The sequence below is a fragment of the Diceros bicornis genome, chromosome 32 (genome assembly GCF_020826845.1).
Source record: "Diceros bicornis minor isolate mBicDic1 chromosome 32, mDicBic1.mat.cur, whole genome shotgun sequence".
Lineage (NCBI taxonomy): Eukaryota > Metazoa > Chordata > Mammalia > Perissodactyla > Rhinocerotidae > Diceros > Diceros bicornis.
The window spans coordinates 8,984,609-8,998,255 of NC_080771.1; the positions used below are offsets into that span (position 1 = coordinate 8,984,609).

At 47.1% G+C, this 13,647-nt stretch overlaps 1 protein-coding gene across 2 annotated transcripts in view; it reads right to left on the minus strand.

Annotated features, from left to right (window-relative positions):
- Positions 1-13,408, minus strand: part of LOC131396006 (liver carboxylesterase 1-like) — a 31,951-nt gene extending 18,543 nt beyond the window's left edge. Inside the window, exons 1-5 of one of the 2 annotated variants that reach the window (XM_058527840.1) lie at positions 13,357-13,408; positions 10,271-10,475; positions 6,668-6,812; positions 3,559-3,692; positions 657-810 (exon numbers count right to left, since the gene is read on the minus strand). In XM_058527840.1, coding sequence (XP_058383823.1) covers positions 657-810; positions 3,559-3,692; positions 6,668-6,812; positions 10,271-10,475; positions 13,357-13,408 — 690 coding nt within the window. Of the gene's footprint in view, positions 1-656; positions 811-3,558; positions 3,693-6,667; positions 6,813-10,270; positions 10,479-13,356 lie in introns of both variants that reach the window. The other variant, XM_058527839.1, reaches the window with a different exon arrangement.
- Positions 13,409-13,647: the final 239 nt, after the last annotated feature.

The following is a 13,647-nucleotide window of genomic DNA, read 5'->3' on the forward strand; positions in this document are numbered from 1 at the left end:
TTCTAATCTGGTTTTCCATCTTTGCTTCCCTCAGTGAATCCCTCAGCCCCATTCCCCACACCAGGATCCCAGGTCATGACTTTGTCCCACATCCCCAGTCCCATCTCTCCCCATCCCACCTTCCAACCCCTCCTCCCTCCTACCCACGTTCCCCAGCCCAGCTCCATCCATCAGTCCCAGAGACTACTTCCCTCCCTCTTGGGCATGGACAAACATTCAGACCACCTAGAGGAGGCCCCTGACCTGATCTAATGCTCGTGTCCCCTCAACACATAGATCTCGCTACAAGCCAAACCATGACACTCTGTCCAACACTCAAGGTTGCCTCCTCTTATTCATAATGTATACCCACCCCTATGTGGGTGAAATAAATCCTAATTTTAAATTATTAGGAAGGAGAGAGAGAGTTCAACCAAGTTAGAAGAGGAGCAATGTTGCAGCTCTGGGTGAACATTTTTATGGCCCCGGGACGCTAGGTGAGCTCTGAGCTTCTTGGGGGCCAAAGAGAATTTCGCCATTAGCTCTCCACAATCTGATGCTGTGCAGAAGAGCATCAGCCTAGAACCCTGGTCTTGTAAGTAAATGTTCCCATGGCTAGATTTGCCTGGTCTCCAAGGAGTCCCAACAACAGTCACATCACATCCAGGAACACTTACAAGAATAGAGACACTTTCACCTCCGGCTGACTCTCCAAAGATGGTCACGGAGCCTGGGTCCCCTCCAAAGTAGGCAATGTTCTCCTGGACCCAGCGCAGTGCGGCCACCTGGTCCAAGTGACCCCAGTTTCCCTGGCTGTGTTCGTCCCCTGTGCTGGGAGTAAGAGAACAGGGTGAGGCGGGAGCAGAGACGTCATGGCAGGGCTCTCAGGACCGTAGATGGGGCTGGGGGCTCTAGGTGAGCCTTCTGGAATGAGACGAGGCTTCCACAGCCCTGAAACAGGGGTCTTCACCTGCCTTCCTCTCCTGCAGCATTGTTCTGTTGTGGACTCTACAGTCCTTCATCTGGCATCTATCTATTGAGCATCTACCGTGTGAAAACACTGTTCTAAGAGCCAGGAGCCCATCTGAGAACAAAACAGGCAAACCTCTGACTACACAGAGCTCACACCATGGATCATAAACAAATAAAGAGATAAGTATAGAATACAATGTCAGATAGAGACAGTGCTTTCAGGAAAAATAAAACTGGGTAAGGGGAAAGGCAGGGGTGGGGCAGTGGGGTCCTCTTTCAGATCACATGACCAGGGAAGGCCTCTTTGAGGCTGTGGCATTTGAGCAGAGACCTGAGTGAGCACAGAGCCTTCTACATATCTGAAGAAGAGATTTCTAGGCAGAAAAACTGCAAGTGCAAAGGCCCCAGGGTCCAGTGATCAAAATGTGAGTGTAGGACATGCAACTAGAGAGGGCCCTGTGGGCCTTGGTGAGGACGTCGATGTCACTGTAAGTAAGGAGGGAAGCCACTGCAGGGGAAGGATCAGATTCTGTTTATGGCTTAAATGATCACTCTGGCTACTGTACAGATCAGAAAGAGTATAAAAGCAGCAAAATTATAAAAGTGGAGGTTATTAAAATAATCCAGGAGAGAGACACAGAGGGCTTTGATTAGGAGGGGTAACAAGGGAGGAGTTGAGAAGGGGCTGGATTCTGAATACACTTTAAAGGTGGAACCAGAGGATTTCCTGACCAACTGGATGTGAGTTGTGAGAAAAAGAAGAGAGGCAAGGCTGACAGAGGCCTTTACCCTGAGCAACCGGAAGGATGGAGCTGCCAACAGCTGAGCAGAGGGCACTGTGGGGAAATTGGGAGTGTTTTGGGGGGAGGGGCATTAGGAGTCAAGGGTTAAATTTATCCACATGAAGTGTGAGGTGCCCTTTAGACATCCCATGGAGGCAGCAGGAGGTAGAAGGAAGTAGATGATGATGTGCATCTGGGTGTCAAAGGAGAAGTTGGGGCTAAAATAGGGAGCTATGGAAGTGCCCCCTGAGGTCACTCAGGGCAGCAGTGAAAAGGGAGATGGAGACATACACAGAAGCCCTAGGATGGGGACAAGGAAGTTCCCGAGAAGGGGCTGAGAAGGAGCAATCCATGAACTAGGAGGTGGCCGGGAACCAATAGAAGGAAGCATTTCAAAAACGTGTGAGTGATTGTCTGTGGATGCTGCCAAGATGGTGTGTGGATGTTTGCCAAGGTTGGCTCATGAGCTGGGGGGTCATTGGTAACCTCGACCAGAACAGTCTGATGGCATGGTTGAAGTGAAAACCTGATTGACATAGGTTTGAGGATGAACTGGGAGGGGAAGCGTGGAGGGTTAATGTAGCTGTTTTACTGTAATGGGAAGCAAGGAAATGGGCCATGGGTGAAAGAGATTAGAGTCTCAATGAAGACAATACATCCTGGGACATGACTCACCTGGGATAACCCTCCTCCAGCTCCACAGCTCTTTCCAGTCAGGAGCACACTCCTCCCCCATCCCACCCATCAGGCATCTCAGGGTCAGAGGTCCTGGGGCTGGTGCATTCAGAAAAGGCTCATAGTAACTGTGTCCTGAAAGAAACCTGCTTCTGTTTCCATGGAGACTCAGTGAGGAAAAATCTGGCCTTGACTCACGAATATGCCAAAAGCAGAAGGAAATGTGATGAGTGGACCTGATGTTCCCTGGGAGGGTTGTCCACTGGGATCAGATGCTTCGACAACCTCCCAGCTCCAGCCACCCCTTCCTTCACCCACAGAATTCACTGAGCTCCTACCATGAGTCTGTGTCTTCCTTACTGCCCCACGAGATAAGATGTGTAAGCCTCTGACTGCTATGCTGCATGCTAACTGGCATTTTAGAGGTTGCAATGTGCTCGAGTAGCACAGGTGAAAAGGTGGTGAGTATTTCTGAGGAGGTAACCTTTGAGTTAGCCAGCCCTGGTGGTCTAGGGGTTAAGATTTAGTGCTCTCACAATTGTATCCCAGTTTTGTATCCTGGTCAGGGAACCATACCACCCATCTGTTGGTTGTCATACTGTGGTGGCTGCATGTTGCTGTGATGCTGAAAGCTATGCCACCAGTATTTCAAATACCAGCAAGGTCACCTATGTTGAACAGTTTTTGGCGAAGCTTCCAGACCAAAGCTGACCAAGAAAAAACCTAGCCATCCACTTCTGGAAAAATTGTCCATGAAAACCTCATAAATAGAAGCAGAGCACAGTCTGGTACAGTGCCAAAAGATGAGAGGGTGATGCAAAGAGACAGAGCAGGGTTCCATTCTTCCTCACATGGTTACTAGGAGTCAGAATTGACTCAACAGCACTAACAACAAACATTTGAGTAGGATCTTGCAGGATGAATAAAAGTTGATCACGTAGAATGGGCATTCCAGGCTAGGGAACAGCACATGCAAAAGCTCAGAAGCAGTGGACCAATGTGGCTGGGGAAGGAGAAGGTAGGTGGAGCCCAATTATGAAGGGATTGGGAATTTAGCAAAGATCCCCTTGAGGGCTGACGTGACCAGTGCTAGGTCCTAGCATCCTTGCTTTGGGGGCCAATGTGCAGTGTGGAGAGTCCAATATCTTACCTGAAGAATCCCCAGATGCCCAGGCGGTACTGAATGGTCACCACCACCACGTTTTCATGGGCAGAGAGAGGCAGCCCATCATAGGTTGATGCTCCGCCTATTATCAGCCCACCTCCATGGATCCACACCATCACCTGGACAGGGAGGAAGAAACATCACTGGTTATAGGAATCACATCTGAGAAGGACTTCGAGAGGTCATCTGGTTTGGTTGCCTACCTCTTAGCGATGACCCAAAGAGGCCATTACATGAAGTCCACCAGTGCCCCCAAAGTTGGAGCAGGCAGTTGCTTTCCTCCCCAACACTCTCAGCTAGGGCCCAGGCCCCCGCCCCTGGTTGCCCCTGCCTGTTTTCCCAGCCTGAGTGCCACCTCCTCCCAGGGATCTTCATGCTGAGAACACCATCAGGGGCATATTCAAGGCTAAGGGTGTCATCTTCTCCCCAAGACTCCCGTCTTTCTCATGCCCGGACCCCTCACCCAGCTCAGCATACTCTGCATGCTGCAGCCCTTGTCCTTCAGCTTCATCTAAGTCACCTCTTATGCAGTGAACTAAACTTGTCTCATGTGTGAATGATTATCTCAAGAAGCACACATGCCCCCAGTGTTATGTCTTCCTAATATGCCTTCCCTCTGCCTCCTCCTAATTCTTCTGCATCTCCAAATTCTACCCATCCTCCCAAGCCCAGCCTTAAAGCCCCCTCCTCTAAGAAGTCCTCAATCATTTGACTAACACGATCTGAGAACCTACTATATGCCAGTGAATGTGATAACAATTAAGGATGAGAGTGGACATACTATATAACACATGGCTCTTGCATTTAAAGATCTCACATAGCAGGGAAGCGAGAGAGGCTAAAATAATAATATGGGAATAATTTTTTTAATTAAAAAAAGAACTCATAGCACAAACTATGTGCCAAGTATTGTTCTTAGCATTTACAAATAAACCATCCTTGAGGTAAGGACTACTATTGTTCATTTAACAGACAGGAAAACTGAGACACTTAATCTGCCCAAGGTGACACAGCTAATAAGAGGTGGAAGCAGGACTTGAACTCAGGCAGTCTGGCTCCAGAGTCCACATGTTGAGCTGCCAATGGCCACAGTGCAGTAGGTCAGCTGTTAGGGAAGGAGTAAGATCGTCTCTTTAACTCTAAGTGGTGTGTCAGGAACACTTGGTTGTATACTTTGTCAGGCACTGAGTTAAACCTTGATATTCATCGTTGAATACTCATACGTGATTATTGCAGTTGTGAGGAAACAGATCCAGGTCTCTTAGAGAGCAAATGGCAAAACCAGGATTTAAAATGAGACTGAGTAATTCCAGAATCTGTGTTATAACTAGAGATTCTCCTGCCTCCAGGTTCCCAGAGCCCATTTCCACCCACACCTCTGATCCCTAACTACCTCGGGGTGGAGGGACCTACTTTGAGTCATCTCTGAGTGAAGGCTGAGCCAACAGCTGGTAAGCAGTGATTTGCTGAAGAAATTACTCTCTGTCTGTGCAGGTGAGATGGTAAGATCCTCAAAGGCAAGGGCCGCTTGGTAATGGTTTTATGTTCCTCCTTTCTCCTAACCCCCATGTCTAGTTATGTATACGGGGCACTGAGTACATAATGGAAAAATGAATGAATGAATGAATGAGTGAACCCTTGCCCCCATCTCTTTGGGCCAAGTATGTGCAGTGCCACTTCTAGTCACAAGTTCACAGATGCCTCCTCCACTCCTGGGCATCATGCCAGCTGTGTCCTGGAGGATGGCTGGGTGATCACACTCCTCTGTTCTCCACCCCAGGAATCCCTTTCATTTCCAGCAGACCCTCCCCACCCTCCAGCTTGGTCTGGAAGCCTGCCCCATCTCTGGGCCTCCCTTTACTCAGGACGTGCTGACTCACTGAGTCATCATCCCATGCCTAAGACAACCAGAGGGAGAATTAGCTACAACAAAATCCTAGATACTTGGGCAAAGGAAAAGGAAAGTGCTTTCTGGATTGACCCACATTCTGCCCCCACATTTCCATCAAAGGACAATGTCATAGACTGATCTTTGTGTGCTGAGGGAAAACCACACACAGGCACAATTTCCTAGTCTGTGTCAAAGAGCACTGGTTTGAAAATCAGAAGACTGTGGCTTTCATTTCTGCCAACCTTAGGTGTGACCTCACCTTCCCCTCTCTGGGCCTCAGTTTCTCTACCTGTAAAAGGAGGGTTGGGTTGTTGGCTTATCTCTAAGATTCCTTCACTTCTAACCTTGTTAGAAAATATGTCTTAGCTACTCTGGGTGTCAGATTCCCAATCTAGCAACCAAGAGTAATCATGCTTCCCCTATTAGCATAAGAGATCTTGGAAAAATTGAGAGGTACATTGCAGATGTACAGCAAACTCCCCAAAAGATCCTATGTCTGTCACCGGGAAAACTGAGGTTGAAAGGGAGCAAAATAAGCCAACTCAAAATATGTCATTTTGCTATACTGATTATTTTAAAATAAACTTACTTAAGAAAAATTCCTAGGAAACAACCAGTGTGAGGAGGACATTCTAGCCCACATTTGTTTCCCTGAAAGCAAGAAATAAATCTCCCAAGTGAAGGGTACCCTCCCTGAACCTGGAGGGTAAAAGGCATCTTTATCACCAGAGATAGGGAGTTCAAGGCTGAAAAGGCTGTATAAACAAACTTTGTTACTTCCTCTTTAACTTTCTACTCCAACCCAAACCCCTTTGCTTTGTCAATTCTTCAAAAATAATTGGTTCTTTGTCTCAAAGGTATAAACGCTGCTTGCTTTGCTCAGTTCTTTGATGCTCAAATTTTTGTAAGCTCCTGTATATATGAAATTAAATTTGTTTTTCTCCTGATAATCTGTCTTATGTCAATTGAATTTTTAGGCCAGCCAAAGAACCTAGAAGGGAAGAAAGGAAAAATTTTCATCCCCCGCAGTTTCCTGTGGTCAAGTGGTCTGGCTGTGGTGGATAAAGAAAGCCCTGGGACCCCTGAAACAGCCTTGGCTGGTGATGTCCCCACTCCAAACTGCCTTCAACCTCTTCCAGTCTCCGCCAGAAGATCTTGGAGGCTGGAACTCACTTGTTTTGACCTGTGGTTCCCACTGCTTACCGGCAGCCTGCTTTTCTTCGTCAAGTCAGCAGGAGTGTAAATGTTTAGGTAAAGACAGTCTTCAGAAAACTTGAGGGGAATGTTCTCCTTTCTGTTGGTAAAGAGGTCTGAGAGCATCTGCCCCGCCACTGGGTCCTGGGAGCACCTGATGGGGAGGGGCGGGAAAGAATAACTCCTGAGATTCAGTCAGAACTAAGCAAGAAGATGTCTGTTATGATCAGGCTGGGTCTTCGACTGGGAGTTTAGTCCTGTAATAGAGTGGTTCTTACCATACCTGAGACAATGGAATGGGCAGGTGGCTGTCTGGGGATCCGGGTGGGGGCTGTGGGGCTCACTAATGTCTTCCAGGATTGTGTATAGTGAGGAAGCCTGGTACCTGTCCCCTTCCCAGAGCCTTCGGGATTCTCTGGGTCAAGGAGAGGAGGCTGCATGTACATCTGGGAAAGGACCATTTCCTTCATGTTCTGGACACAGCCTGGCTTTCCGCTGGGCTCTGTATGAATAAACTGCAGTGTGACCGTGTTCCTCCATCAAGTAAACCAGGAGTTCTAGTCAAGGGGAGACTTCCGTAAATCATGAGATGTCACTCAACGGGCAGGCATTTAGGGTATACAACAGATCAGGGATGAAATATTTGTTGGACTACATTAAAAGAACTGTGTTCTAGTCCTCCCACAGCCAGTAAGTTGCTGTGTGGCCTTTGGTTAAATCTTTCCCTGCTCCAGGCTTCAATCTCCCAGGTCTAGGTGAGGGAGTGATTTTTATAAATGTTTGCAGACCTGACATACTAATATTCTATCATCCCCCATGCCAGGCAAGCACTACTGGTAGCCCTAATTACTGATCTCAAAGATCCAACATGAATTATAATTGGTAACATTTCCTGAATCCTCCCAGTATATCGGGTGCTGTACTCCTGGTGTGTTAACACATTTAATCCTCAAATCAGCCCCATGATGTAGGTTCTATTATTATCGAGATTTTATAGACAAGAAAATTTAGGCAAAGGGAGGTTAGAAATCCTTCCTTCACACAGCCAGAAAGATCCATACTATGGAGTGCTTATGTTTCCAAGGATATTATAAGCTACATTTTCTGATCTCAATGTACTCAGATGGCAGGCGTCACTGCCCCCAGTGTGTAGATGAGGAAACAGAGGCACTAAAGTGCTTGGATGGCACAGCTGTCAAGTGTCAGAGTTAGAGCCTGCAAAGACAACTTGCTGATCTCCATCCTGGAGGAAAATTCGCCAGATAACCAAGAGCAAGGGGCACAATATTCACAAAATAAAAATTCAAATATCAGAAAAAGGAGAAAAGAGTGAACATCACTGGTATTCAAATAAATGCAAAGTAAATAGCAAATATATATATATATATATATATACACATATTTATCATAATAATAATTGTTGCCAAACTTTTGCCTAGCCGTTTGTCAAGAAAACATATTTTAAAAACCCCAAGAATTGCCAAAGGTCTGGAGAATGGAGCTTTTCAAACATTAATGGAAGGAGTGTAATTGGAAAACTCTGGAGAGAATTTTAATGATAGGTGTATATTCTTTGACTCAGAAATGCCATATCTTTGAACCTCTCCAAAAATGTTTATGATTGCACATGAAGATTTAGCTATAGGTTATTCATGAGAGTGCTATATATATTATCAAAAACATTAAGAACAGGTATGACCCCAAATAAGAGATCAGGTAAACAAATTATGATTCAATACTCAAAGTAATGCAGCTATTAAATGTAAGGCTGTAATGTTGAATGACATAGAATGATCTTCATGATATACCTATAAGTGTTCAAAGGAGAGATCCAAGCTATCTGTATAGAGTGATGGGATATTGTGATTATAATAAGAAATATCTATTTGTTCTTTGTCCAGTGTCTGGCACAGGACTCCTAAAACCCTTAGAACTTCCTAAGAGATGAGAACCATAGAGCTGTGTTTGTTATATTAATGAGGTGACTTTTGAACCTCAGCTAAGGATGTGGGCTGTTTGCCAGGAACCCAACCAGTGATTAGAGGGTTGGAACTTTGAGTCTCACTCCCCCGACATTTCGGGAAGGGAGAGGGGCTGGAGGTTGAATCAATGGTCAATGATCAATGATTAAATCAATCGTGCCTGTGTAATGAACCTCCATTAAAAAAAAAGGACGGGGCTTTGGAGAGCTTCCCAGTTGGTGAACCAGAATGCTTCCACGTGCCACTGTGCCAGGCCCCAACTCCACAAGGACAGAAGCTCCTTTCTTCGGAGCCTCATTCTATGAATCTCTTCATCTGCTGATGATTCATATCCTTTTATATCCTTCATAATAATCCAGTAATCTAACGAGTAAACTGTTTCCTGAGTCTGTGAGCCACTTTAGAAAATCAATGGAACCCAAGAAGGGGGTCATGGGAACATCTGATATATAGCTGGTCGGTCAGCAGCACAGGTAGCAACCTGGACTTGTGATGGGCGTCTGAAGCAGAGGGCAGTCTTTTGGGATTAAGCTCTTAACCTGTGGTATCTGATACCATCTCCTGGTAAATAGTGTTAGGATTGAGTTGAGTCATTGGACACCCAGTTGGTGTCTGAGAATTTCCTTTCTGGTGTGGAAAAAAAACACATGCACACATGTTGAAGTGGGTGCAGAATATTTTGTGATTCCATTTTTTAGGGAGAAAATATGCAACAGATAAAAGACTAGAAAAACAGTATCTAAAACATGAGTAGCAGTTCTCTCCAGAGTGAAACCATATGTGTTTTTCATTTTCATACCTTTCTTTACCTGTGCTTCCTCACTCTTATGTAATAAGTACGTATTACACTTGCAATCAGGAAATAAAAAATGAATATTTTTTAAAGGAAGGAACAAAGGAAGGCGGAAGAGTAGAGAAGAGGAAATTAAAAAACAAACAAAAAGAAGGCAACAAGAGGCGGGATCCTGAAAATTTCCTGAAATGCTTTGCTGAGATGAATAAGGTCTGAATGGAAGGCGTCCTTGGGGGGTCCTCTGGGGCATCTTTGCCCAATTGGCCAGAGTGACAAGGACATATAACCACTGCGTTGTAAGTGACTAGGTGTCTAGACAGACCTGAGAGTTGAGAACTTGCCTGGTTAACACCCCGTAGGACTCCCCACACAACACCTCCTGGCCCACCCCACTCACCAACTATGGCAAAGTTCAGGACAGCAGTAAACAGAACCACTCCTTCTGATTCCTCGTACTTGCCCACCTTTTAATTTTTTCCAAAGCACTTTTCATATTCTAACACATTACATAATTCATATTTTAATTTGTATGCTGTTTATTAACTGTCTCCCCTCTTAGAATGCGAGCTCCATGAAGATGGGATCTTTGTTCTGTTCACTAGTGAATCCCAGGAACTGAGGACATGCCAGGCACACAGTTGGTGCTCAATAAATATGTGTTGAGTACAGGGCTCTAGAATGCTGTGGGACTTCTGGAATGTCTTTAAGGATCTACAGTATCTTGAGGATTCCAGAACACAGTATTAGCCATTCAGAGGATTGCCTTGGCTCCTTCCCACACCACGTTGAGGCAAACGTCCCACTGAAAGATGCCAAAACCCCCCCATCCCGGCTTACATCGGAGGGTAGGAGGTGGTGTTCTTCACGACGTGCCATGGTTCTGCAGGCTGCGGCGGAGCGAACCTCAGGGATCCAAGAGGGGGCTTGGCAAAAGGGACTCCCAGGAAAATGGCCACGGGCTGTGCAAATCCTTCTAAGCTGACGTACCTCCCCAGGACCTTGCCCTGCACGGTGTCCACAACAGGCGGCGAGGATGGGTGCCCTGCTGGACATCGAGAGGAAATGAGGCTGTGTCAGAGGGGGAAGTTTGGAACTGGATTCCAGGTGGGTCTTGTCACCTTCGCCATGTGACCTTGAATGAGTGACCTGAAGTTTCTAAACCTCGGTTTCTTCTTATGCAACAGAGAGATGACGTTAACTATCCTTCCTAACTCATAGGACTATCTAAAGGAGCAAATTGGAATTGGAGGTAAAACAGCAGCAAGTGAAAAGTAAATACATGAATGAGAGCTGCTGGGAGTGAACAGACACTGGGTTTCTACTCTCAGGAGCCTCTGGAAACAATTATCCACTAGGATCCTGACGCTGAGCTGCATGCTGGATGGGAGGATGAACAAGAGCGGCCCCTCTTCTCAGAAGCTCTGAACCTTGTACGGAGAGTGAGCCACATACATATTTGACCCTCCTGCTGGGAGGAAAGTGGTCAGTGTCCTGACCAGTAAGGTCCTGCAGGAGTTAGAAGAGGGAGCGAGGGCTTCTATTGGTGGCATCATGAAGGCCGTGACCTTGGAGCTGGGACTTGCAGCAGGGGGAGGGCTGAACAGGGAGGATGGAAGAGGGAGTTTAAAGGTATAAAGCAGAGAAGAGAATGTGCCGAGGCTCTGAGACAACAAAATGCAAGGCCTGCCCGAGGAAGAGTGATGGCCCATTTGAGCCAGAGGGAGTCTATGGGAAGGGGAAAAGAATCCTGGGATGAGAGAGGTTCATGTCTGGGAGGGCCTCGAATGTCAGGCGAAGGGTTTGGGCTTTATTTAGTGGGTGAATAAACAGCAGAGAACAGTTCTGGAGTGCAGGAGAGTGACACAACCAGCTTGAAGAGGGTTCTTCTGGTGGCTCTGAGCAGGGTTGTCCAGAGGGGGAGAGACGGGGGTCAGCTTCCTCTCTGTTCCATTCGTGTGGAGCAGGCAGTGCTTCCTCACTGAGCTAGAAACTCACCTCCCTGCAGCTTCCCCATCAGCCTTGGTTCTAGCTGCTGTGGGACCATCCTGAGCTGTCATGGGGCAGGCGGCCTTTCAGACACTTGATGGTGCCCATCCCTCAGGTCTTCTCTGATCCATCCTCTGTTTGTTCAAGCATTCCTCATAAGAAATGATTTCTAGTCTCTCATCCTCCCAATTGCTCTCCTTTAAATATAGACAAAAGATCAACCTTTCCCTTCAAGTGTGTGGCCAGAGTAGAAAAGAATAATCCAGATTTGTTCTTATAGAAAAATGTCCAATGATAATTTTCAAGCAAGATGAAGTGGAGAGAAGCCAGATGCCAAGGGTGAGAAAGTGGGTGATGTGGTGAGAGGCATCAGCAGTAATGGTAAGAGTAGCAGTGACCACGCATGTTATAGGTAACGTTTATACACTGAGCACTTCCTGTGTGTCGGATGTGCATTCCAGTTCATTTAAATTAATCATCTCAAAAGCCTGGCTAGGGAGCTGTCCATATGCTCATTTTACTGACGAGGAAGCTGAGGAAATGGAGGCAGCCAGTGTGGACTTTCTAAAGATGGAAATGGGATGGCCTTGCTAAAGGGGGAACCATTGGTAAAGGAGTAATCCCTCCTAATTTTGTTTTGATTCGGCCCTTACACTCAGTTCCAGGTGTCTCACAGTGTCATACCACCAGAAAGAAGATAGAATCCAGATCTGCCTGGGCTGTCAGGACACTGATGGCCAGAGCACTGGCTCTGGATTCAGGAGTCACAGAGAGAGTCCAGATATGATTTTCCAGCTGACCTTGGACAAGGCCATTTCCCTGTCTGAGTCTCAGTTTCTCCATCCATCAAATGGCACAGATGTGTTCTGAGGTCCCTTGCTGCACCCTTGTATTAACCATGTCCTTAGTGTCTATATTTGATGCTTTGACATCTGGGGCCTTGTGGACCCTGGAGGGACTGCCCCTCCCAGAGGCAGCCATTCCTAGAGGTGGGAATCAGCTTGTCCTTCCAGCATGCCACAGCCCACACCCCAACCACCCTCTTTATCAGGATCCTGCCCTAATCACTCCAGGGCCAGGTACCTGACAACTGCAGACAGCTCTGAGGCCCCAGAGCCCATTGGAACTGTTTCCTTTCCCAACCCTAAACCTGCTTATCCTCTCTCAGCCCCTCCTTCCCCAGAAACCAGGATAGAAAATCTTGTCCACAATTCCTCCTCTTCCCGCTGCCTCCTGACCCCGCCAGTGCTTCACCTTGTGGCCCACCATGGGGATGACATGCCCCTCCCCTTGGGAACTGTGAGTAACAGACTATCTTTCCAATGGCAGTCTGCTTCTGGTCTGTTGGTCTTATCATACTTCAAACTTCTATTAATATACTATATTTTAAAACATCCACTTTTCTTTATGAACCCTTATTTTGCACTCACTTCATAGTAGGGACTATGCTCTTTACATTTCCTCCTCACAATAACCCAGTGTGGTAGGTACTAGTGTCATCCACATTTTAGAGGGGTAAACTAAGGCACAGGAAAGTGAACTAACTTGCATAAGAACGCACAGCTAGTAAGTGCAGAGCTGGGACTTGAACCCACACACTCTGGTGCCAGAGTCAATGTCTATATTCTGTTAAGCCACTCTCCAGGATTTGGCCTATCTGGACTGATATCAAGGGGAAATAAACTGAGTACTTCCAAGTCCTCATCTGGAGGGATGAGGTTAGCTGGTGCCCTCCTGTGTGTGTGGCTGAGGCGGCTGAGGTCTTGGGTGTTTATCCTCCCCTGGACGGTGCTGTCTGGGCTGGGCACTCCAAGATTGGAGGGTGCTCTGTTGCTGAACTGGTGTGTCATGCCTTTCTCCCATAAACATCTCTCTCACCTAGTCTCAAGACAAGTATTTCCAATGTGTCCCACGATTTATATTTCAGAAAGACTCACCCCAAGCTGTGGAAGTGGCCAGGGAGACCAGGACCAGAGCGAAGAGACACATGGTGGAAGGACAGCAGCTCTTGGGCCCGCAGGTCTCTGCGCCAGTAGGAGGGGCTGTGCAGTCAGGCCCCGGAGCCCCAGCTCCCGCCCCGCCCCTCAGCTCCCACCCCCTTCCAGCCCCAGCCCCCAACTCACACCCCATCTCTTACCCAATGGTCTAATCAGGAAAGAGCAGAAAAACTCTCTCCATTACAAAGATCACTGAGGGATTTTTCTGAGCCTCAAAGCCACACCTCCCAG